The 20601-nt window shown below is 40.3% G+C and overlaps 1 protein-coding gene across 2 annotated transcripts in view; it reads right to left on the bottom strand.

The window, feature by feature from the left end:
- PRKG1 (protein kinase cGMP-dependent 1) overlaps positions 1-20601 on the bottom strand; it is a 1275046-nt gene that overhangs the window by 5567 nt on the left and 1248878 nt on the right. For both annotated transcript variants that reach the window (XM_046026825.1, XM_046026824.1), the window contains exons 13-17: positions 12680-12821; positions 10711-10874; positions 2157-2279; positions 2011-2073; positions 684-750 (exon numbers count right to left, since the gene is read on the bottom strand). In XM_046026825.1, the coding sequence (XP_045882781.1) occupies positions 684-750; positions 2011-2073; positions 2157-2279; positions 10711-10874; positions 12680-12821 (559 nt within the window). The remainder of the gene's footprint in view (positions 1-683; positions 751-2010; positions 2074-2156; positions 2280-10710; positions 10875-12679; positions 12822-20601) is intronic.

Here is a 20601-nt window from a genome sequence, read left to right as displayed (position 1 = left end):
AAGGAAAGAGAATCCTTTTCTTTTGGAGCCTCATGAAAGGGTAGATGAACACAGTACTGCCTGGGAGTACTTGGAAGTGAGCTGGGAGCATAAAAGAAACAATATTGGCCAGGAACTGGTAGCTCTTGAAAACAGAGCAGAGTGCACAGGAATGCTCCGAGTGGCTTTTGTGGGTTAGGCTCTTGGGGATAGAGCAAGGTAGGGCATAAACTGGATCATAAAGACAAAATAACAGCCCGTTGCCCTAATTCACCTACATGGACTCTTGTATACGCTAAACTGGTCATAATTCATGAGTAGTCCTAATGCATGAGTAGTCCTAATGTATTCTTGGACAATGATGTATCAAGTTCAGATATTCTGGGGAAAAAAAAAAGGAAACTGGTTGCTGATACCCGTTATGTTCTTCCGTCTCCATCAGTGGATACTGAACACTTACTGTACTGCAAGCCCATTTTTAGTCACAAAGAAATTAGAATGAATAGTTTGGAAAGGTAATGGCAAAGTATATATAAAATGACCATCCCCTAACTGACCTGCGTTTAGGCTTGTGTTTTATATACGACTATTCTAAGGTGGTACTTTTCCTGTAGTTTATTTAATCTGAACATCCGATAAAACTTTAACACTGACATAAACACTGTACGTGTGTCACAGAGCTATAAGTTGGATCGTCTACTTACACTTGGTATTATGGGCGGTGTCAAGGTCCCTTTTCTTAAGCCTTCCCAGTTAAAGCCCTCAAACCATCTAGGAAAGGGAAAAAAGAAAAGGCGGCTAGTTAAAGACATTTTCTTTCAGCCAAAACTTCACTGCAACATATGTAATAGAAAGGAACTAGGCAAACATTTTCCATGGGACAAGAATGTGTTCTCTTTAATTGCAAATTCTTCTGGTCAGGGTTTTTAAAATATGCCTTCCATACAGTAAGATAACTGCTGAAATACTGAACACCAATTAGAAAATAGCTTCTTTTCCAGGCATTTCAGGCAAAATGTCTGTATGACCTTATTCTTATACTATCATTATAACTTAACAAATGTCATGATCTGCTTGGCCCTGAGCTTTATAGGACATTTGATTTTAAGGCTGTAGAACCAGGGCATGAAAAGTCAGAATAGAAAATTATCCTTTTAGTTTTATACTGATACTGTGGGTGGCCTGAGTTAATTAACCTTTCCACATCACTGTATTAGGTCTGACTTGGCACTTTTTTTTCATGTTCATAGAAAATTAAATATGCAATACTAGGATCATAACAATTCCTAATGAAATGGCAACACGTTTAATTAAAATAGACTGAAGGTATTTTGTGTAGTTTTTCCTGTGAAAATGCGGCCCAGACAATGCTAAGGTTTTTGGTTCTGTTCTGTCTTTAAAGTAGCAAATGCTTACACTAAATTCTTAGCAGGCATTTTAGATATTTTGATACATAAGTTTGTCTGGTATGTGAATTTCTTGTGAGGGTTACAAAAATAGACTCATAAAAAAACAATTTGGTTTTAGTTTAGCATTCAAATATCCAATTAACTAGGTAAGGTTAATATTTAAGATGTTGCTGTGGTTTAAAAAAAGACACTATACTCGACTTTTTTTTTCCCCTTTATCATCTACTTAGGAAGTGGTGGGAAAAATATATTCCAGTTTTAGCCTGGGAAATGAGGCATGATATGATAGAGGATGTGTGTTTTTGATACCCTGGTAGAGCTAGAATCCCAGAATTAAAAGTACACATTTCCTCTTTGAGCTAGAGAGGAAAAATGCCCATTAGTGTGAGTTGGGAGAAATTGAATTCAGTGAACCGGTCGCTTAGTATGGCTTGGGGTCGTGTGTATCCATGTGATGTCCCCGAGACACAGCAGAAGGGCCTTAGATCAGAAGACTAACTGGTCTGACGTCCCCTTGGGTGTTCCCATAGGCTAAGTGTACCCATCACCCAGCCCGGGGGGAGTGGGTACCTGTCCTGCTTTCTGGCCTCTCCACAGAAAGGGATGAGGAAAGAACACTTACTTGTGCTTCTGAATGTCTTTCACACCGTTTTTCAAGTTTCCTAATCTTTCTGATGGGTTATCCCTGGAAAGAAAACAAGAACTGTAAGGAATCTAATCACTTCCGTTCTAGGATCCTTTCAAAAGCTATGGGGCTGAAATGCTTACCTGCATAGTTTTTTAATTAAATTAGCAGCATTTTTGGCAATCTTCTTTGGAAATTCTATCATGTCAATCCCCCTCAGTATGATGTTATAGGTTTTCATAGGATCTGGGCCTGAGAAAGGTGGGCTGTGAGAGAAAAAGTGAAAAGAAAATCACTTTGGTTTTCTAAACAAGAAATCTTGAATTGTTTTAACTCCACGGAACATCTGTTCTTATCTGGGGACACACCTGAGTAGTGGTAACGGAATGATGCTGGATTAATAGCAAAACAGGATGGAAACCTTTTCAAGGAAATCACTTAGCAAAAACCATCCTGAGTCAAGTTGTTCTGCTGTCTTTTTAGTGCAGGTGCGGGACCCCCTCTTGCTGTCCTTGGCCATTCAAGATGCTTCTTCCACTTTCTAGCCCTTTCTCTGCCCTTGATTACACCTGAGATGAAGTCCAAAATCACTAGAATGCCCCAAGGACATCAGTGATAGGACACCATCTCCTGCCAATACTACCCTCACTCACTAGGACCGGCACACCGTTACTGGTCACGGAATTGATCCCATGATCTCTATCAAACCACATAAAATTTAAATTCAAGGATTAGACTAAGTTGCTGCATTTTTTAAAAAGATTTTATTTTTTTAATGTAATCTCTGCATCCAACGTGGGGCTTGAACTCACAACCCTGAGGTCAAGAGTCATATGCTCCACTGACAGAGACAGCCAGGCAGGCACCCCTTGAATTTAAACTTGTGGCCTGCCATGCTCTCTGACACACGCTTTAGGCTACTTGCTATGCTTTGTATCTGTCTTCTTTCCAAGCTCAGTCTTGTTCTCTGCAGTGTTCCCGGAGTGTAGGAGAATGCCCAGCACAGAGCATGTGATCAGATATGCTGACTGAGTCCTTCTGCAGAGGAATGCTCCTCATACCCTCTCCTCCCGGTCATCAGTCCTCAGTGGATAACCTGACACAAGGTATCCTTATTAGGAGGCTCCATGAGCCAGATCTATCCTCGGAAGGTAGCTTTGTGCCAGGCTCAGGGAACACAGAGATGAAAAAGACCCCTCCTTCCATCAAAGTGATACACCCAGACAAATAATTGCTTTGGAAATTGTTCTCCTAATACCAGATTCATGTCTCTATTGATGATTATTTTTGCCTATCACATTCACCAAGAGCAGTTCAAATTATTTCCTTTGGAGGAGCGGGCTCCAAACAAGGAAGGACCCCGGCACAAGTGTTCCTGGTGATGTTAGCAGGAGAGCGGCCGTGGCATCTGTGGAGTGTGGCCTCTGCTCTACACCCCTCTGCTCAGCGCCTCATACCTTTACAGAAGCCCCACAAGGGACCCGAGGCTTAAAGTCCTAGGTCTTGCTGTCCTTTCCACTACCACTTTTTCTTTAGCAAGCCTTTCTTCCCACAGCCCTCTTATCTGTTCGAACTTCTGAGCTTCCCAGATGTGAATTACTGGAATGCCCTTCCATCCAGCTGGCCTGTCCCTTTCCTAGTTTGCCCTATACATGACGACTGGCTGCTTATTCCTAAACACTACCACACAGGTTCCTACTCCTTTTCAGAAAATACTCAATGACTGCCTCTGGATGAATTGCAGACATTCACGTGTAGCCAGCGGTGAGCCTCAGGAGATGACTCTACTGATCTCCTATTATTATTAGTTTCCTGTTGAAGTGTAGCTGACACACAGTGTTGATTAGTTTCAGGTGTAGAACACAGCGATTCCACCAATCCATGCGCTACGCTGTGCTCGCTGCCATCTGTGCCCACATAGCGCTGTACTACTGACTGTATCCTCTGTGCTGTGCCTGCCATCCCGACTTCCTCATTCCATGGCCTGTACCTCCCACTCCCACTCCCCTTCACTGCTTTTGCCCATCCCCTCACCCTTCTGGCAGCCATCAGTTTGTTCTCTGTATTTATGGGTCTGTTTCTGCTCTTTTAGTTTCTTTCTTTTTTAGATTCCACAGAGAAGTGAAATCAGATGGTATTTGTCGTTGCCTGCCTGCCCTACTTCACATAACATGATACCCACTAGGTCCATCCATATTGTTGCAAATGGCAAGATCTCATTCTTTTTTAGGGCTGAGTAATAGTCCTGCATGTATGTATCTGTATCTATCTCATCTTCTTTATCCCTTTATCTATTGACGGACACTTAGGTACCTTCCTTACTTGGCTAACGTAAACAATGCTGCAATACACATACGGGTGCATATATTCTTTTGAATTAGTGTTTTGCTTTTCTTTGGGAAATACCCAGTATGGAACTGAATCGCTTGGTAGTCCTAATTTTAATTTTTTGAGGAACGTCATACTGCTTCCCACAGCCGCTTCACCAGTTTGCATTCCCATCAAACAGTGTATGAGGGTTCCTTTTGCCCTCCACCCTCCCCATCATTTGCTATTTAACCATTCTAACAAGTGGGAGATGACATCTCATGGTGGTTTTTGTTTGTATTTGAGCATCTTTTCATGTGTCTGTTGGCCATCTGGATGTCTTCTTTGGAAGAGTTACTATTTAGGTCCTCTTCTCATTTTTAAATTGAATTATTTCTTTAGTATTGAGTTGTAGGAGTTCTTTGTATATTTTGGAATATTAACCCCTAACTGGACATATTATTGGATATATTGCAAATATCTTTTCCCATTCACTATGTTGCCTTTGTGTCTTGTTGTTTCCTTTGCTTTGCAAACACTTTTAATTTTGGTGCAGTTTATTTTTATCTTTGTTTCCCTTACATTAAAAGACATATCTAGAAAAATGTTGCTAACATGGATGTCAAAAAGATTACTGGCATGTCTGGGGGGCTCAGTTGGTTGAGCATCTGCCTTTGGCTCAGGCCATGTTGTGGAGGTGTGGGATGGAGCCCCTAACTCGAGCCCCCTGCTCAGGGGGAGCCTGGTTCTCCTCCCTCTGCCCCCACTCATTCTTTTTCTCTCAAATAAATCTTTTTAAAAAAATTATTGGCTATGTTTTTTCTTCTAGGAGTTTTATGGTTTCAGGTCTCACATTTAGGTCTTTTATCCATCTTGGGATTATTTTTGTGGATGGTTATAGTGGTCTGGTTTCATTTTTTTCCATACAGCTGTTCAGTGTTCCCAACTACTGGTTGAAGAGACTGTTTTCACCCTATTGTATATTCTTGCCTCCTTTTTTGGAGATAAATTGTCCATAAAAGAAAATGTTTATTTCTGGGCTCTCTATTCTGTTCCAAAGATCTTTGTACCTGTATCATATGGTTTTAATTACTATTGTTTTATAGTATATCTTGAAATCTGGGATTGTGATGCCTCAAGCTCTGTTCTTTCTTAAGATCACTTTGGCTATTCAAGGTCTTTTGTGGTTCCATACAGAATTTAGTATTATTTGTTCCAGTTCCGTGAAACACGCTATTGGCATCTTGATAGGAATTTCACAGAATCCGTAGAGTGCTTTGGATAGTATAGACATTTTAACAATATTAATTCTTAAAGCCCGTGAACATAGAGTATCTGTCTATTTATTCCAATTTCTTTCATCAATACTTAATAGTTTTTAGAGAACAGGTCTATCACATCCTTGGCTAAATTTATTTTTAGTTATTTTATTCTTTTTGGTGCAATTGTAAATGGAATTGGCTGTCTTAATTTCTCTTTCTGCCACTTTGTGTCTAGAAACACCACAGATTTTTGTATATTAATTTTGTATTCTGCAATTTTACTGAATTCATTTATTATAACAGTTTTTTGATGGAATCTTTATAGTCTTCTATGTATAGTATTATGTATAGTATTATGTCATCTGCAAATTGTGACAGTTTAGCTACTTCCTTACTAGTCTGGATACATTTTATTTCTTTGTCTGATTGCTTCAGCTATGACTTTCATTACTATGTTGAATAAGAGTGGTGAAAACGTATTGTTTCTGGGTCTTAGAGAAAAATCTTGGTTTTTAGTTATCCTATTGGGATATTATGATGTTAAAGTACATTCTATCTAAACTCACTTTGACAGTATTATTGTAAACAGATGTTGAATTCTGTCAAAAGCTTTTCATGTATCCACTGAGATGATTATATGAGTTTTGCCCTTTCTCTTGTTCATCTGATTTATAATGATGATTAATTTGAGACTATCGAACCACTCTTGCAACCCTGGAATAAATTCCACCTAATTGTGGTGAATGATCCTTTTAATGGATTGTTGAATGTGGTTTGCTAATATTTTGTTAAAAATTTTTGCATCCATATTCTTCAGGGATATTGACCTGTAGTTTTTTTTGGTAGTGTCTTTGGTTTTGGTGTCAGTACAGTGCTGGTTTCATAGAATGCACTTGGAAGCTTTCCTTCTATTTTTTTCATAATTGTTTGGGGGAGATTAGTTTTAACATTCTTTAATGTTGGGTAGATTTCACCTGTGAAGATTTCTGGTCCCCACCTTTTGTTTGTTGGGACTTTTTGTTTACTGATTTAATTTTGTTACTTGTTTTTGTTCAGATTTTCTATTTCTTCCTGATTTTGTTTTGGAAGATGTATATTTCTAGAAATTTATCCATTTCCTTATATGCCAACAAAGTGGACAATCTAAATTTTTATAGCATTCATGCTTTACAACATTTGTATTCTGTTGGTATCATTTTTTACTTCCCTTTCCTTTCTGATTTTAATTATTTGGATTTTGGATCCTCTTTTTTTCTTCATGAGTCTTGCTAGAGGTTTATTTTTTCAAAAAAACAATTCTTACTTTCATTGATCTTCTGTATTATTATTTCTTTGGTCGTTTTTTCCTGATTTTTATTATTTCCTTCCTTCTAACTTTGGCCTTTGCTTGTTGTTTTTCTAGCTTCTTTAGGTGTAAGGTTAGCTTGAGAATTTTCTTGTTTCTTGAGGTAATCCTGTGCCCTATAAATTTCCTTCTTAGAACTGCTTTTGCTGCCTCCCAAAGATTTTGGATTGTTGCATTTTCATTTGTCTCCATATATTTTGTTTGTTTCCATGTATTTTTAACAATTTCCTTTTTGATTTCTTCATCGACACAGTGGTTGTTTAGTAGCATGTTATTCAGCCTCTGCATGTTTTTTTTTTTTTTCCAGTTTTTTCTTGTAATTGTAGTTTCATACCGTTGTGGTTGGAAAACATGCTTTGTGGCCTCAGTTGTGCTCGATCCTGGGGAATGTCTCATTTCAGCTGCATTGGGCTGGAATGGTCTGTATGTACGTTATGTCCATCTAATCCCACATCTTTCAAAGACACGGTCTCCTTATTGATTTCTCTGCCTGGATTATCTGTCCACTGATGTAAGTGGGGTGTAAATATCCCCTACTGTTATTTTATGACTGTCCATTTCTCCCTTTATGTATGTTCTGCTTGCTTGATAGATGTAGGTGCTCTCATGTTGGGTGGATCAATATTTACAACCGTTAGGTCCTCTTGTTGGATCGATCCCTTTATTACTGTGTAAGACTTGTTTGTCTTTGTTACAGTCTTTTTCAGTCTATTTTATCTGACAGAAGTCCTCCTACTGCAACATTTATTTATTTGCTCTGCCTTCCTTTTGCATGGAGTATCTTTTCCCATTTTTTCACTGTCAGTGTGTCTTGAAGTCTGAAGTTTGCCTCTTGCAAGCAGCATAGGTCTTTTTTTTTTTTTCTTTTTTAGCCATCCCATCATTCTGCGTCTTTGATTGGAGCACTTAGACCATTTACATTTAAAGTCACTATTCAAAACAACCTGAGGCTTTTGAAGGGGCGGGGGTGGGAGGTTGGGGGAACCAGGTGGTGGGTAATAGGGAGGACATGTATTGCATGGAGCACTGGGTGTGGTGCAAAAACAATGAATACTGTTACGCTGAAAAAATTAATTAAAGTCACGATTCACAGGGTGTACTTACTACTGTTTTTGTTAAGTGCTTTCTGGTTGTTTCTTTTTCTCTTCTTCTCTTTCCTTATGATTGATGAGTTTCTCTAGTGTTAGGTTTGGTCTTTGTCTTTTATAGTTTATAGGTTTCGGTTACCATGAGGTTCATCTATAATTTCCTACCTATAGGCTATGTTAAGTTGATGGTGACGTACGTTCAAAGCATTCTAAAAGAACCTGATGTTTACTCTTTCTGCCACTTTGTGTATATGTTGTCATATTTTACATTTTTTGGATATAGTTGATTTTATTTACTTTTATCTTCATACTAGCCTTATAAGTCATAGCTCTATTACCTTCATTGTATGTTTGCTTCTAGTATAATTTTCTTCTAATTATGGTCTTTTCTTTTTAACTGAAAGAATCCCTTTATTTTTTTTTTTTAAAGTAAGGCCAGTTTAATGGTGATGAACTCCTTCATTTTGATGGTCTGGGAAACTCTCTCTCTCTCCTTCAAATTTGAGTCATAAATTTGATGGGTAGTGTATTCTTGGTTGTAGGTATTTTTCCTTTTGGCACGTTGTACCATGCCCCTCCCAGATGACTGTAAAGTTTCTGCTGAAAAATCAGCTGATGGCCATACATAACTAGGAGTTTCTTTCTGGCTCTTGAAATTTTCTCTTTAATCTTTGACAGTTTAAATACTACGAGTCATGGGTTTATCTTGTTTAGAACTTTTTGGGTTTCCCAAATCTGGATGTCTATTTCCTTTTCTAGGTTAAGGAAGTTTTGAGTTATTATTTCTTCAAATATATTGTCTGCCCCCCCGCCCCAGTTCCCCTTCTGGGACCTAGATAATGGGAAGACTGATATTTTCTAAGATCTCTCTCCCTCTTTTTTTTTTTTTTTTTTTTTTTTGTTTCTACTACCCTGTCTTCTAGAACTCTGATCCATTCTCCTTTCTCTTCTAATTTCCTATTGATACCCTTCAGTATATTTTCATTTCCATTATTGTGTTCTTCAACTCTGACTCATTCTTTTTTCTTGTATTTGTTAAAGTTCTTATAAAGTTCACTTATGCTTATCTCCATTTATTTCTTTTAGAGTTTTGTGTTGTTCATTTGGAGTGTATTCCTTTCTCTCTCCCTTTTGCTTGACTTGCTTTGTTTCTAGAATTAGGTAGAACAGCTACTTCTCCACTTGAAGGAATGGTCTGGTGTATGGTCACCCCTGTGTAGACTATGCGGCCTGGTGACTTTGGCTGGCTGTACAGAGCTGTAGCTATCCTGGGCTTGGGGGCATGAACCATTTTGTTTGGGGCCATCCTAGTAGGATGGCCAGAGCAATGTGGGCATGGGTAGGTGCAGTCCCAGGGTTCTCCACAGAGAAGATGCCTGGCCAGGACAGCTGATGCTCAAGTGGGCATGAGTTGGGGTGGTACTGGGGCTCTCTAGGAAGGGGGCACCTTGCAGGACAGCTAGAGCCACGGTGGGCATGGGTAGGGGTTATCCTGGCAAGGTAGGGCATGGCTGGAGTGTTCTGGGGTGCTCTGCACCTGTTGTACTTCGGTGAGATGGCTGGAGCCATCGTGTCCTGGTGTGTGTCATGTTGGGGCCACACTGGTGGGACCAGCTACAGTGCCCGGGCTCTGCTCCTCTCTGCACTGTCAAGGTGGTGGGAAAACATAAATAGGGATGCCTGCCAGCCCCTTCGACCTGTAGAGAGTTCCAGCAGCTCTTCTGCCCTTGGGCAGGATTCTAGGGCTGGTCCCTTTATTTGAAGTTGCCCTTTTAAGCCATGCCTTTTTTTTCTGTGCCCAGGGCAGAGGCATCTGCTCCCCGTCCCCCTGTACTAGGCCTCCCCACTGCAGTTCACACACCATGTCCCCAACCCTCTCACCTTCATCTCCCTGGTCATTCTCTATGTGGCCCCTCTCTATCTTTTGATGTGCAAAAGCCATTCAGTCAGCCCTGTTTCCCATTATTATTTTTTACACGAAGCTACTACCCTCTAGTGGAGGCATGTCTCTGTCTGGACTGTCCTCTCCTTACTCATACGTCCAAGACCCCTTCTTCCTTCAGGACCTGGCTGTGTTCTTGCCTTACTCAACAGCTTCCCCTGAACACACTGAGCCCTCTTTGGAACTCTGTGCTTTATAATGACCCTACTACTACTTGTTGCCTGGTCCTGGCAGGATGGTCTCTTGGTTTTTCTTGTCCTTGGGGTGCTTACAATCTCTCTTACTCCTGGAAGTAGCCACAGTACCCTTTTTAGTTGTGGATGACTATAATATTATTACACAGAAGACCTGCAAAGCATTCTCATTTCATGTAGATGTAAACACATGTCCTCTTATTTCTATAAATAGTTGAACCCTAGATATTTTTATAACACCATTATCTCCCTTGCTCCATTGCTGGCTAAGTGACTAGGCTCAAAGACCTCCTGGAAAGACACAAGATTATTCCACACTCTCATATATGTATAAAAAATTTAGCAATGACGGGGCCAAAAGTTGGCGTTTTATTGCCCTCATTGGACCCATTTTAGAGTTTGTTTGATGAACTCTTGGTCACTAGCATAATTCATGGAAGTGCTGGAACAAGAAAGAGTGAGATGTGCTAGAAGATGGCCTGAGTAGAGGGACAAAGTCAAGCGTGTGTAGCTGTCCGCTGGTCTATTTTTGTCAGTGGTTCTATGTCAATGCCCATACCTGCCAGTCAGAAGTTCATACATCAGGATTCCCAGTGACCAGTAATCGGCGGAAATGTCATGGCCTTTGTTCAGGATGATCTCTGGGGCTACGTACTCCGGAGTCCCACAAAAAGTCCACGTTTTCTTTCCGAATCCTATTTTCTTTGCAAAGCCAAAATCAACCTTACAAAGAGAGAGAAACAGGTTATTTCAAGACCCTTACATGAAGCTGAAAGGAAGTACCAAGCTGCAGTGCAGACAAGACAATAAAAAGTGAGGCACATTCCTGTGGTCCGGGGCTCTGGAAGGAGTCCTCTCTACTTCAAACAACACAGCCTCCCTCAGGTTCAACAGCAAAAGCTGAAACCTGAGTCGAGTCGAGGATGAAACTGACATCATCACAGATAAGGGCAAATCTTTCTTTCTAGAAATATTTTCCATCTTTTCCATCTATTCTTCCTTTCATGCTAAGGGAGGTTGGGCCATAACTCCTTTACTGAGAATGTTTAAAAGACCAGTTGGACCTCCTTGACAAATTTTCCCGAATATGCAGGATTTCTGCTGCCTTGAGGTGGTTGGGAATGCATTTAGCATTGAGAAGCCACTTGACGGCTGAAGAAGCTGAGATACAAGCTTCATCCCTGCCCTTGGTAAACACAAACAGGGACAAAATGCAAATGCGTTTTTTTTTTTCTAGCAACCTTTTGAGGGAGGAGCATCAAATGCAGAAAATCTATTTTTTTTCTAAAACAATGTGGTTGAGAATAGAAATCATTAACTGCCCTTGATTCGATTTCTTTGAAAACCATAGGCTGAATAGAAATTCCAAAAGTTTGAATATAGAGTCAGGCACTGGCAGATGCAATGGCCATAAAAACTGTACATTTTATAATAAGAGAACTTCCCTCCTGTGGTAAGTCTTTAGAGGGCTTGACCAATTTTATTATTATGATGATCACTATTATTATTATAGTTAAAATGGCCCAGATAACATCACCTATCAAGTCCCCCATCCCCCAATAAGATTATACATAAACCAGGGCGCCTGGGTGGTTCAGTCAGTTAAAAGGCTGTGTTAGGCTCAGGTCATGAACCCAGCAGCCTGAGATCCAGTCCCCCTGTGGGCTCCTTGCTCAGTGGGGAGTCTGCTTCTCTCCCAAATAAATAAATAAAATCTAAATATTATACATAAAACAATTCACTTTTTTCTACAGTGTAAATATTCCTTCCCTGTGAATGGCAGAAAGCAGATTCAGAAAAGGTTTGTAAAGGTCTTCTAGACCTGTGTTCTAACACAGCCATTAAAACACATTCTGTCATGGCAGTATTAAATTAGATGTAGACAATTTAATTTCTTATAAAACTTTTGCATCATTTGAGTGCTCGCTTCGGCAGCACATATACTAAAACTTTTGCATCATTTGAAAAGAACAGTTGCTTGAGAATAGCAATACTAAAATCTGCTTTTTTTTTTTTAAAGATTTTATTTATTTATTTGACAGAGAGAGAGATCACAAGTAGACAGTGAGGCAGGCAGAGAGAGAGGGGGAAGCAGGCTCCCCGCTGAGTGGAGAACCCGATGTGGGGCTTGATCCCAGGACCCTGAGATCATGACCTGAGCTGAAGGCAGTGGCTTAACCCGCTGAGACACCCAGGCTCCCCTAAAATCTGCTTTAAGAAAAGTTACAGCATTTACATGGGGAAATGGAGATGTTCATGAACACAGATTAACAAATGAGTATTTTAAAATTGCAGGGCAGGGCGCCTGGGTGGCTCAGTTGGTTAAGCAACTGCCTTCAGCTCAGGTCATGATCCTGGAGTCCCGGGATGGAGTCCCACATCTGGCTCCCTGCTGAGCAGGGAGTCTGATTCTCCTGCTGACCTCTCCCCTCTCATGCTCTCTCTCACTCTCTCTCTCTCTAGTAAATAAATAAAATCTTTAAAAAAAAAATATTGCAGGGCAGACACGGTGTATAGAGGGCACTGACCAGCTTGGTGTAGCCTCTGTGATCCAGGATGAGATTTTCTGGCTTGAGGTCCCTGTAAATGATTCCTTTGGAATGCAGATAGGCGAAAGCTTCCACCACGCATGCTGTGTAAAATCTGGTCGTAGAATCTTCAAATGAACCTCTGAGACATGGAAAAGGAAAGCACAGAAGACATTAGTTTCTCGGACACGATTTCAGTTGTTTTCTCATTTCAGGATATTCCGGTGCTTCATTTGTAAAGAATGGTTGTTTGAAAACAGTAAGAAAGGTTACCGCATTCACAAGGGGAAATAGAGATACTCATGAACACAGCTTGACAAATGAGTATTTTAAAACCTCAGACCTGGTTTTTTTCCTACAAAGTTCCTCAACTACTAATGTCCCCTGAGTTGTCACTGAAATAATTAGCTCTTCCCAAAGAAACACTTTCCTTTTGAAATGCAATTCAAGGCACGAGGCTATCTACACTCACAGATACTAGAATCTTCACTCTCCTTAGGAAGACTCTAGTTCCTCTTCAACAATGTGTGCACAAACCAATTGTGAATAGATAAGGACGAGAAAAAGTTTCTCCCAGCAGGAATGATACATTGTATGCTGCAACCATATGCTGACTTGGAACTCACTTTGTAGAGGAAACACTGCAATTCTGTGGATTTCGGTGAGCCTTTTTGAAAGCCTACAAATTCTTGGTTATTCTTTGGAATTGTTTCTGCATTTGTGACTCTGGGCAACATTTCTGTTTTCCTTCTTATTCACTTGGTAATGGGACTAAATAGACAAATACATTGTAAATATTGTCAGGAAAGTGAACACTTACAACACTTACGAGAGATCAGCCTCATGAAATCTCAGCAGAAGGGTACTCAAAGGTGTATTCTGACTCAATTGGTCTTTAGCAGAAGATGAAAGAAAAAAAAAAAGCCTAATACAAACTCAGATTCACTGGAGGAGGCTCTAAGTTAGGAATATGGACACTGAAGCAAGAAACCTGGGCTCAAATTCCGGTTTCACTTGTTTAATTTTGAATAACTAACTGTGCCTCCCTGAGACTCTATGATTCTCTTGTGCAAAATGGGGCCAGTAATAGAAACTGCTTCACTGGATTGTCTTAAGTATACAAATAATTGATGAGTATATTTAGAATTAGTGCCTGGCACACAACCGGGCCCCTGGTAAATATGAGCCATTCTAACTGAGCACTGAAATAGTCTTCATCTAGGAAAACTGAATAACATAGACAACCGTCTGAAGTCTTCTGAGGTTGGGAGTGAGGGGACTGTGATAATTAACACTGTCTTTGGGGTATTTGCTGCCTTTTATGGCCAAGGTTACCTACCATGGATCACTCCCAACTTTCATCATAAGTAAACTGAGCACCAACATTCACCTTTGGGTCCTCAGTGCTTGACAGCTCTGTTTCAAGGTTTCTCTGATTCTGAGCCATTTTGGAATTTGGAAGGTTCTAGAAAGCTGGTTTCCATTCCTTGAAAAATCTATTTTGAGTCTCTCCCCTACAGAAGCATATTTGTAACTGATTTTTAAAATTAAATGAAAATGCAATCTCAAATCTGTTTCCATGTTATGTGGCAAATTGACCTAGTATATGCATACGAAATATTTATCAGTAACACAGCTTTATCACTAAACCTTTGATGTGGATAATTTGCAGACTTTAAAATATGCTTCTGGAATGGCAGTCACATCTGGGTGACTCAAAATGAAAAATTACTATTAGAATTGAAAATGACAACATATATTTGATTTAAAACAAAAATGAAAGCTTGTTTTATCAACAGAAAGTTGCTTAAAGAAATAAATCACTGCCCTAAATAGCTCTTGAAAATAATAAATTATGCCTTGACAGTTGTGTCATTTCAATTAAAACAAGGACAGAATAAGGTCTTATACCTTCTTTGGGAAGGGGTGGTAGTTTTGTTTTAGCTAGATGGCAGTAGCTAACAACTTGAGAGAATTAGAGGCGTATGTATACTTATGGATAGACCCAGCTTTTGATTTCATCACAGTGTTTAATCTACTTGTCATAAATAGGGTCCTGAAATGATAGAGAGCAGCAAAGACACAGCACGTTCCTGTTTTGTCTACTAATGCCAATCGTGAGTGAGTGTACTCCTGAAGGGTATGGTAACCCATGAAGGTTAACCAGCAACTGTAAAGTAAGGGATATTAAATTTGTATGAAAGTGACTCATTTCCTTCAAATACTGCTTCTCGTTGTGGTCCCAGTGTAAATACTATGTTTGTTTCAGATGTACAACCTAACAATTCAATGACTCTGCATCACTCAGCACTCCCCATGGCTCAGTGTTGTCACCGTCTGTCACCAAACGTTACTACGATATCACGGACTGTATTCTCAGTGCTATACTTTTCATCTCGGTGACTGATTTATTTTATAACTAGAAGTTTGTATTTCTTGCTCCCCTTTATGTATTTTGCTCATTCCCCTCCCCCGACCCCAACCTCCCCTCTGGAAGAGACAAACCACTGGTTTGTTCTCTATATTTAAGAGTCTGTTTTGTTTTCAGACTCCACAGATGAGTGAAAGCATATAGTATTTGTCTTTCTCGGATTATTTCACTTAGTGTAATACTCGCTTAGTCCACCCCTGTGGTTGCAAATAGCAAGATCTCATTCTTTATGGCTGAGTAACGTTCTGTTGTATATGTGCACCGCACCTTTATCCACTCCTCTGTTGTTTGACCCCTGGGCTGCTTCTGTATTTGGCTTCTGTAAATCGTGCTGCAGTAAACACACAATCACAGTTAACACATGAACTCTTTCCCTTTAGTGTGTTTGTTTTCTTTGGGTAAATACCCAGGCGTGGAATTAGGGGATCATAGGGTAGTTCTATTTTTAACTTTTCAAGAGACTCCCATACTCTTTCCAGAGTGGCTGCACAGTCTGCATTCCCACCAACAGTACGAGAGGGTTCCTTTTTTCCCACATCCTCCCCAACACTTGTTGTTTCTTGTCTTTTTGATTCCAGCCATTCTGACAGGGGTACAGTGGTACCTCATGGTGGTTTTGATTTGCATTTCCCTGATGAGGAGTGATGTGGAACATCTTTTTATGAGTCTGTTGGCCACTGTATATTTTCTTTGGAAAAATGAATATTCAGGTCCTTGGATTTTTTTTTTTTCTTGAGCTGTAGGAGTTCTTTATATATTTCGGAATATTAACGGTTTATTGAATATGGCATTTGCAAGTATCTTCCCTTACTCAGTAGGTTGCCTTCTCACTTTGCTGATGGTTACCTCTGCTCTGCAGAAGCTTTTTATTTTGGTGTAGTCCCAGTAGTTTATTTTTGCTTTTGTTTCCCTTGTCTGAGGAGATGGATTTAGAAAACTGTTGCTAAGGCTGCTATCAAAGAGATTACTACCTATGTTTTATGTACTACCAGGGGTTTTATGGTTTCAGGTCTCACATTCAGGTCTTCAACCCTTTCCAGTTTATTTTTGTGCATGCTGTAAGAAAGTGGTCCAGTTTCATTCTTCTGCATCCAGCACCATTTGTTGAAGAGATTGCCTCGTCCCCACTGCATGGTCTTGCCTTTGTTGTAGATTAGTTAACTATAAAATAGTGGCAGTTCACGTCTGTGTCCCCTGTTCTGTTCTGTTCTGTTGATCTGTGTGTCTGTATTTCTGTCAGTGCCATATTGGTTTGATTACTACAGCTTTGTATTCTATCTGGAGACCTGGGATTGTGATACCTCCAGCTTGGTTCTTCTTTTTTAGGCTTGCTCTGGCCATCTGGGCTCTTTTTCTGTGGTTCCATACAAATTTTAGGATGACTCCAGTTCTGAGAAAAATGCTATTGGTATTTTGACAGAGATTGCAATGAATCTGTAGAGTCCTTTGGTAGTCTGGACATTTTAACAATATTCTTCCAATCCACAGGCATGGAATATTTTTCCATTTGTTTGTATTACCTCCTTGGTTAAATTTATGCCTAGGCATTTTATTCTTTTTGGTGCCATTATAAAGGGGATTGTTGTCTTATTTCTTGTAGGTGGGCATGGGGAAAAAAAGTGGCAGGGTCACTAGGTGAGCGGCCCACACTTAGTCTTTCTGCCACAGCTGTGGGTGCACCGAAGGGCTGGGCTTTTCTCACGGTGGTGGCAGCTGGAAGGCTTGGCTAACTGGGATGGGGTTGTTCTTGGGTTATCCTCCCCTCTCCCCCAGGCAGGAGTCCCTTTGGAGGGATGGCTGCGGAGGGGAGCAGGTGGAAAGAGACAGGTCCACAGGGAATGTAGGAGTGGGCCACCACTGTGCTAGCAAGCTAGGCGGAGAGGGTTAGCACTGGCTCCCACAAGTGTCTGGCCATCAAGGCTGGAAAAGGGAAGAGAAAAGATGCCTGCCAGCACTTTTTTCCTGGACAAGTCTCCTGAAGATTCCTGCCGCTCCTGTGGACCCTCTGTGAATAATTATCCTTCATGTGTACTCCAGGCACTTTCCAAACTGCTGTTTCCCTGCTGTTTTGGCAACTTGTTTACTGTGCTGGTTCTTTTGGGGACAGGGACCCCCGTTGTCTGTTGTCCTCAGGCCCTTCTGGAGTTAAGCCCACTGACATCTAAAGTCCCTGAACCCAAGCCTAGCTGATTTTAAAACCTTGCTGAGGTAAGCCTCATTGGTTTTCCAAGGCAAATGGTACAGGTTCTTGTTTGCCCTATGCAGGCCCCCCATGCTGGGGGCCTGGTGTGGGGTCTGGTCTTCCCGCTGCTTCTCCGTACCAGTGGTGTCCCTCCTGGTTGTGACTGATCTCACAGCAGATGGGGTTCCCAACCATGCCTCCACGCCTCCTCCCTTTTCCAGTGTGGGCTCTTCTCTGCCATCAACAGTGGAAGGCTTGCTCTGAGTCTTCAGGATGCTTTCAGAGTTCATTGTAAAATGTAGGTGTTATCTTAGTGTGTCCCCTGGATGAGGTGATTTCAGGATCCTTTGAGTCTGCTCTCCTCCTGACCCCCTGACATACTTTGGATCTGCACTCTCCATTTTGCCATCCCAGATGGAATTTAAATAATAATTACCATCCACAATAGAGTTAGAATCAAAGAGGATGGAGATTTAAGTTACTCGCCAGCTTACAAGACACATCCAGGAGGACACATGACCAGAAGTGAGATGTGCATTTGAAAATTATGATTTCTAAAATAATTAAGATACTCAGTAGGAAATACTAACCTATATTTAAAAAATTTTAAAGTAGCAGTTGGAATGTTAAATTTTAGATGACTATCATACCAATTTTAATAAATATATTATGACATACTAGCATTTATATATAATCATATTAATCTTTCATTTTTAAGGAAGTCATAGGGATTGCCAATTCTTTCGGTGTTACGGAGGAAAGGTGAAGAAAATATAACGTGTCCCAATCTATTCCTGCTAATACTATTAATACCTAATAGTATTAATACCTAACACTACTACAGAATGTGTGAAAAACAAAAAGTCACAAATGAGATGAAAACATGTTAGCTCAGGAATAAACCAGAGAAATAATTGCAACAATTAACATTGCAGGGGGGTTAGTTATATCTCAAAGATAAACTTAAGAGTCCTCTAGTCCTCTTTGTGTATATGGTATCATTTTACTTCATTTTTTGTAGTATTTTAATTCTTAGTTTTTGACAACAACAACAACAAACCACTCTGTTCCTTTTCTAGGCAGATGAGAAAAAAGAGAGGAAGGAGCTGGTCATCTCACTGACTAGGTGAGAGGAAGTCTGACTGTGAAAGTCAGAGACTTCCTGTGCTAAATCCCCGAGGCTTAGAGGTATTACCGTGTCAGTACAGAATAGCCACACAAACCTTTCTTAAAAATCAACCCAAACTCATTTCCTTTATCCTTTCAGAATAGCTTCTCCCTACTGTTGCTTTCCTTGGATGCGAAAAGAAAACTGAATGAATTGAGTATGAGTTGATTCGATTATGGCTATTTTCATAGACACTGTGACTAACAGAATTATTTTCCTTTTTCTCTTGGCATTTTTGTTGTTGTTTCTTATGAGCGATTAACCTTTAGGACTTCCAGCCTCAAACAAAGAGTGACAAAGCTAGTCAGTGGCAGGATTCCTTGGAGCCTCCATCTCCACAACCATCCCCCCGCTGTCCCCCAGGCCAATTTTTTTAGTAGGTAGAAAAAAAGCAATAAGGGGCTACCCACATCTATGATAGATCTGTTGCTCTTAATGCTGAGGCTTCGGTCGTCCTGACTCTTTGGGAAGGAGCAGACAGTTTTTATCTCCAGATCGTGCCTCTTCACGTAGGAGTAAGCGCATTGGGGTGGGGGTGGGGGGGACTCACCAACTGTGTATCCCAAACCCAAGGATGTTAGAAGGGAAGGAAATGGAATCGACCAAAAAAGCATCCTGGTGGAGGTAGAGAAAGGACCATCCAGGGATAGTTTGCCTCCATCCTCTCCTCCAAAGGTAAACCATTTATTAATAGCAACCGTAGGTGCCCTAACAGATCAAAACAGGTCTTCCTCAGGAGCCTGGGCTGGCTTTTATGAGCCAACAAAATGCAAATCAAGTTAAATAGGGAGACATAGGAAATAATATTTTCTTTCAGAAACTAGGTTGAAATTGGATTCCTGTGCATGTTTGACACCCCACAAGTGGACTTGAGATTGACTTGTGCTGCTGTTGCCTGCTTAAAGAAGTTACTAGAAGCTTGAAGCCATTCCTCTCTCTCTGTGGCTTATTATCGCTTTCATGTTTTCTTCCACCTGTAAACCTTCTATTCTAATTAGAACAAATCAGGGACAATATTTCAAATAAATCAGGGGCTTGGAAAGTCAGGTCAAAAATGATACAGTAGAGCCACATTAGGAAGAAGCAGACATTAACTCAGAAGTCAGAATGGTACCTTTATGCAGCAGCCTGTAAATTAGGAGAAGGAGACCACATCTTTTTTTTTTTTATCATTGTATCACCGGCTTCTAGCACAATGCCTGGTATATAATCTGTGCTCAAATATTACTAGAAATCATGCAATAATGTGCTATAAATGTCTTAATATAGATGTTTACTCTGGCCCCAAGGACAATATGATGCATTGCCCTGTGTAGTTGTTTACCTTAAATTTAAGAAGTGAAGTACAGCATCAGTGTAATTAGGTCAAGATAAGGAAAAAAAAATCAATTTGATATACACAAGGAAGGCAAAGGGTGTAAGACCCGAAAGGTCAATGTTTGCAGAGACATGAAGTAGCCGTAAGAATGCTATTAGGGATGAGACTTCATAAGCTATTCCGGGTTCTATTAATTACTATTCTGGGATGTCTACAGAGTAACAAGTTGTCAAAAAATAGCCTGGCTTTCTGGAAACAACAGGGCAGTCTAGGACAGAGTTTTAGTAAGATGTTACCCAATGAAGGAGGACATGGGTAAGACTGTAACAAATATGAAAAAAGAAAAGATGCCAAAAAGTGAACCTTCAAAGGAACAAGGATGACTTCTAAATGTTTGATCAGGCATAAGAAATTCACAAGAGAAGAAAATTGTCTTTTAAGTAAAAATTTAGGATTGGGAATGATCTCCTGGGACATTTCATAGAATAGATTTTAATTTGTTAGTTCTACAAATAGAGAGAGAAACAAGCACTCATTAGAGCAACTTTATTTGCCCTAAAAGGGCAAACACAAGTAAATCTGAATTAGATTGTTTATGTGAAATACTGCCATAAGTAGATTCATTTTTGCCCAAGACCAGCTGAAAGCCTGAAGAAGATGGCTGGAACTTGTTAATTTTGAAACCAAAGAGCAATGTAAGGCCAGAAGAAATGGCAACTCGGGGGAAAAAAAAAACAATTCTCAATGTCAGGAAAGGCAGACAGTCCATCTGGCCAATGAGTTAAACAATTAGGCTAGTAATTAATCCAGATAGCAACTAGAA

This window comes from Meles meles, chromosome 13, assembly GCF_922984935.1.
Source record: "Meles meles chromosome 13, mMelMel3.1 paternal haplotype, whole genome shotgun sequence".
In the NCBI taxonomy this organism is placed as follows: domain Eukaryota; kingdom Metazoa; phylum Chordata; class Mammalia; order Carnivora; family Mustelidae; genus Meles; species Meles meles.
Note: the sequence above shows the minus strand (reverse complement) of the source record. Positions and strands in the feature narration are given on the sequence as shown.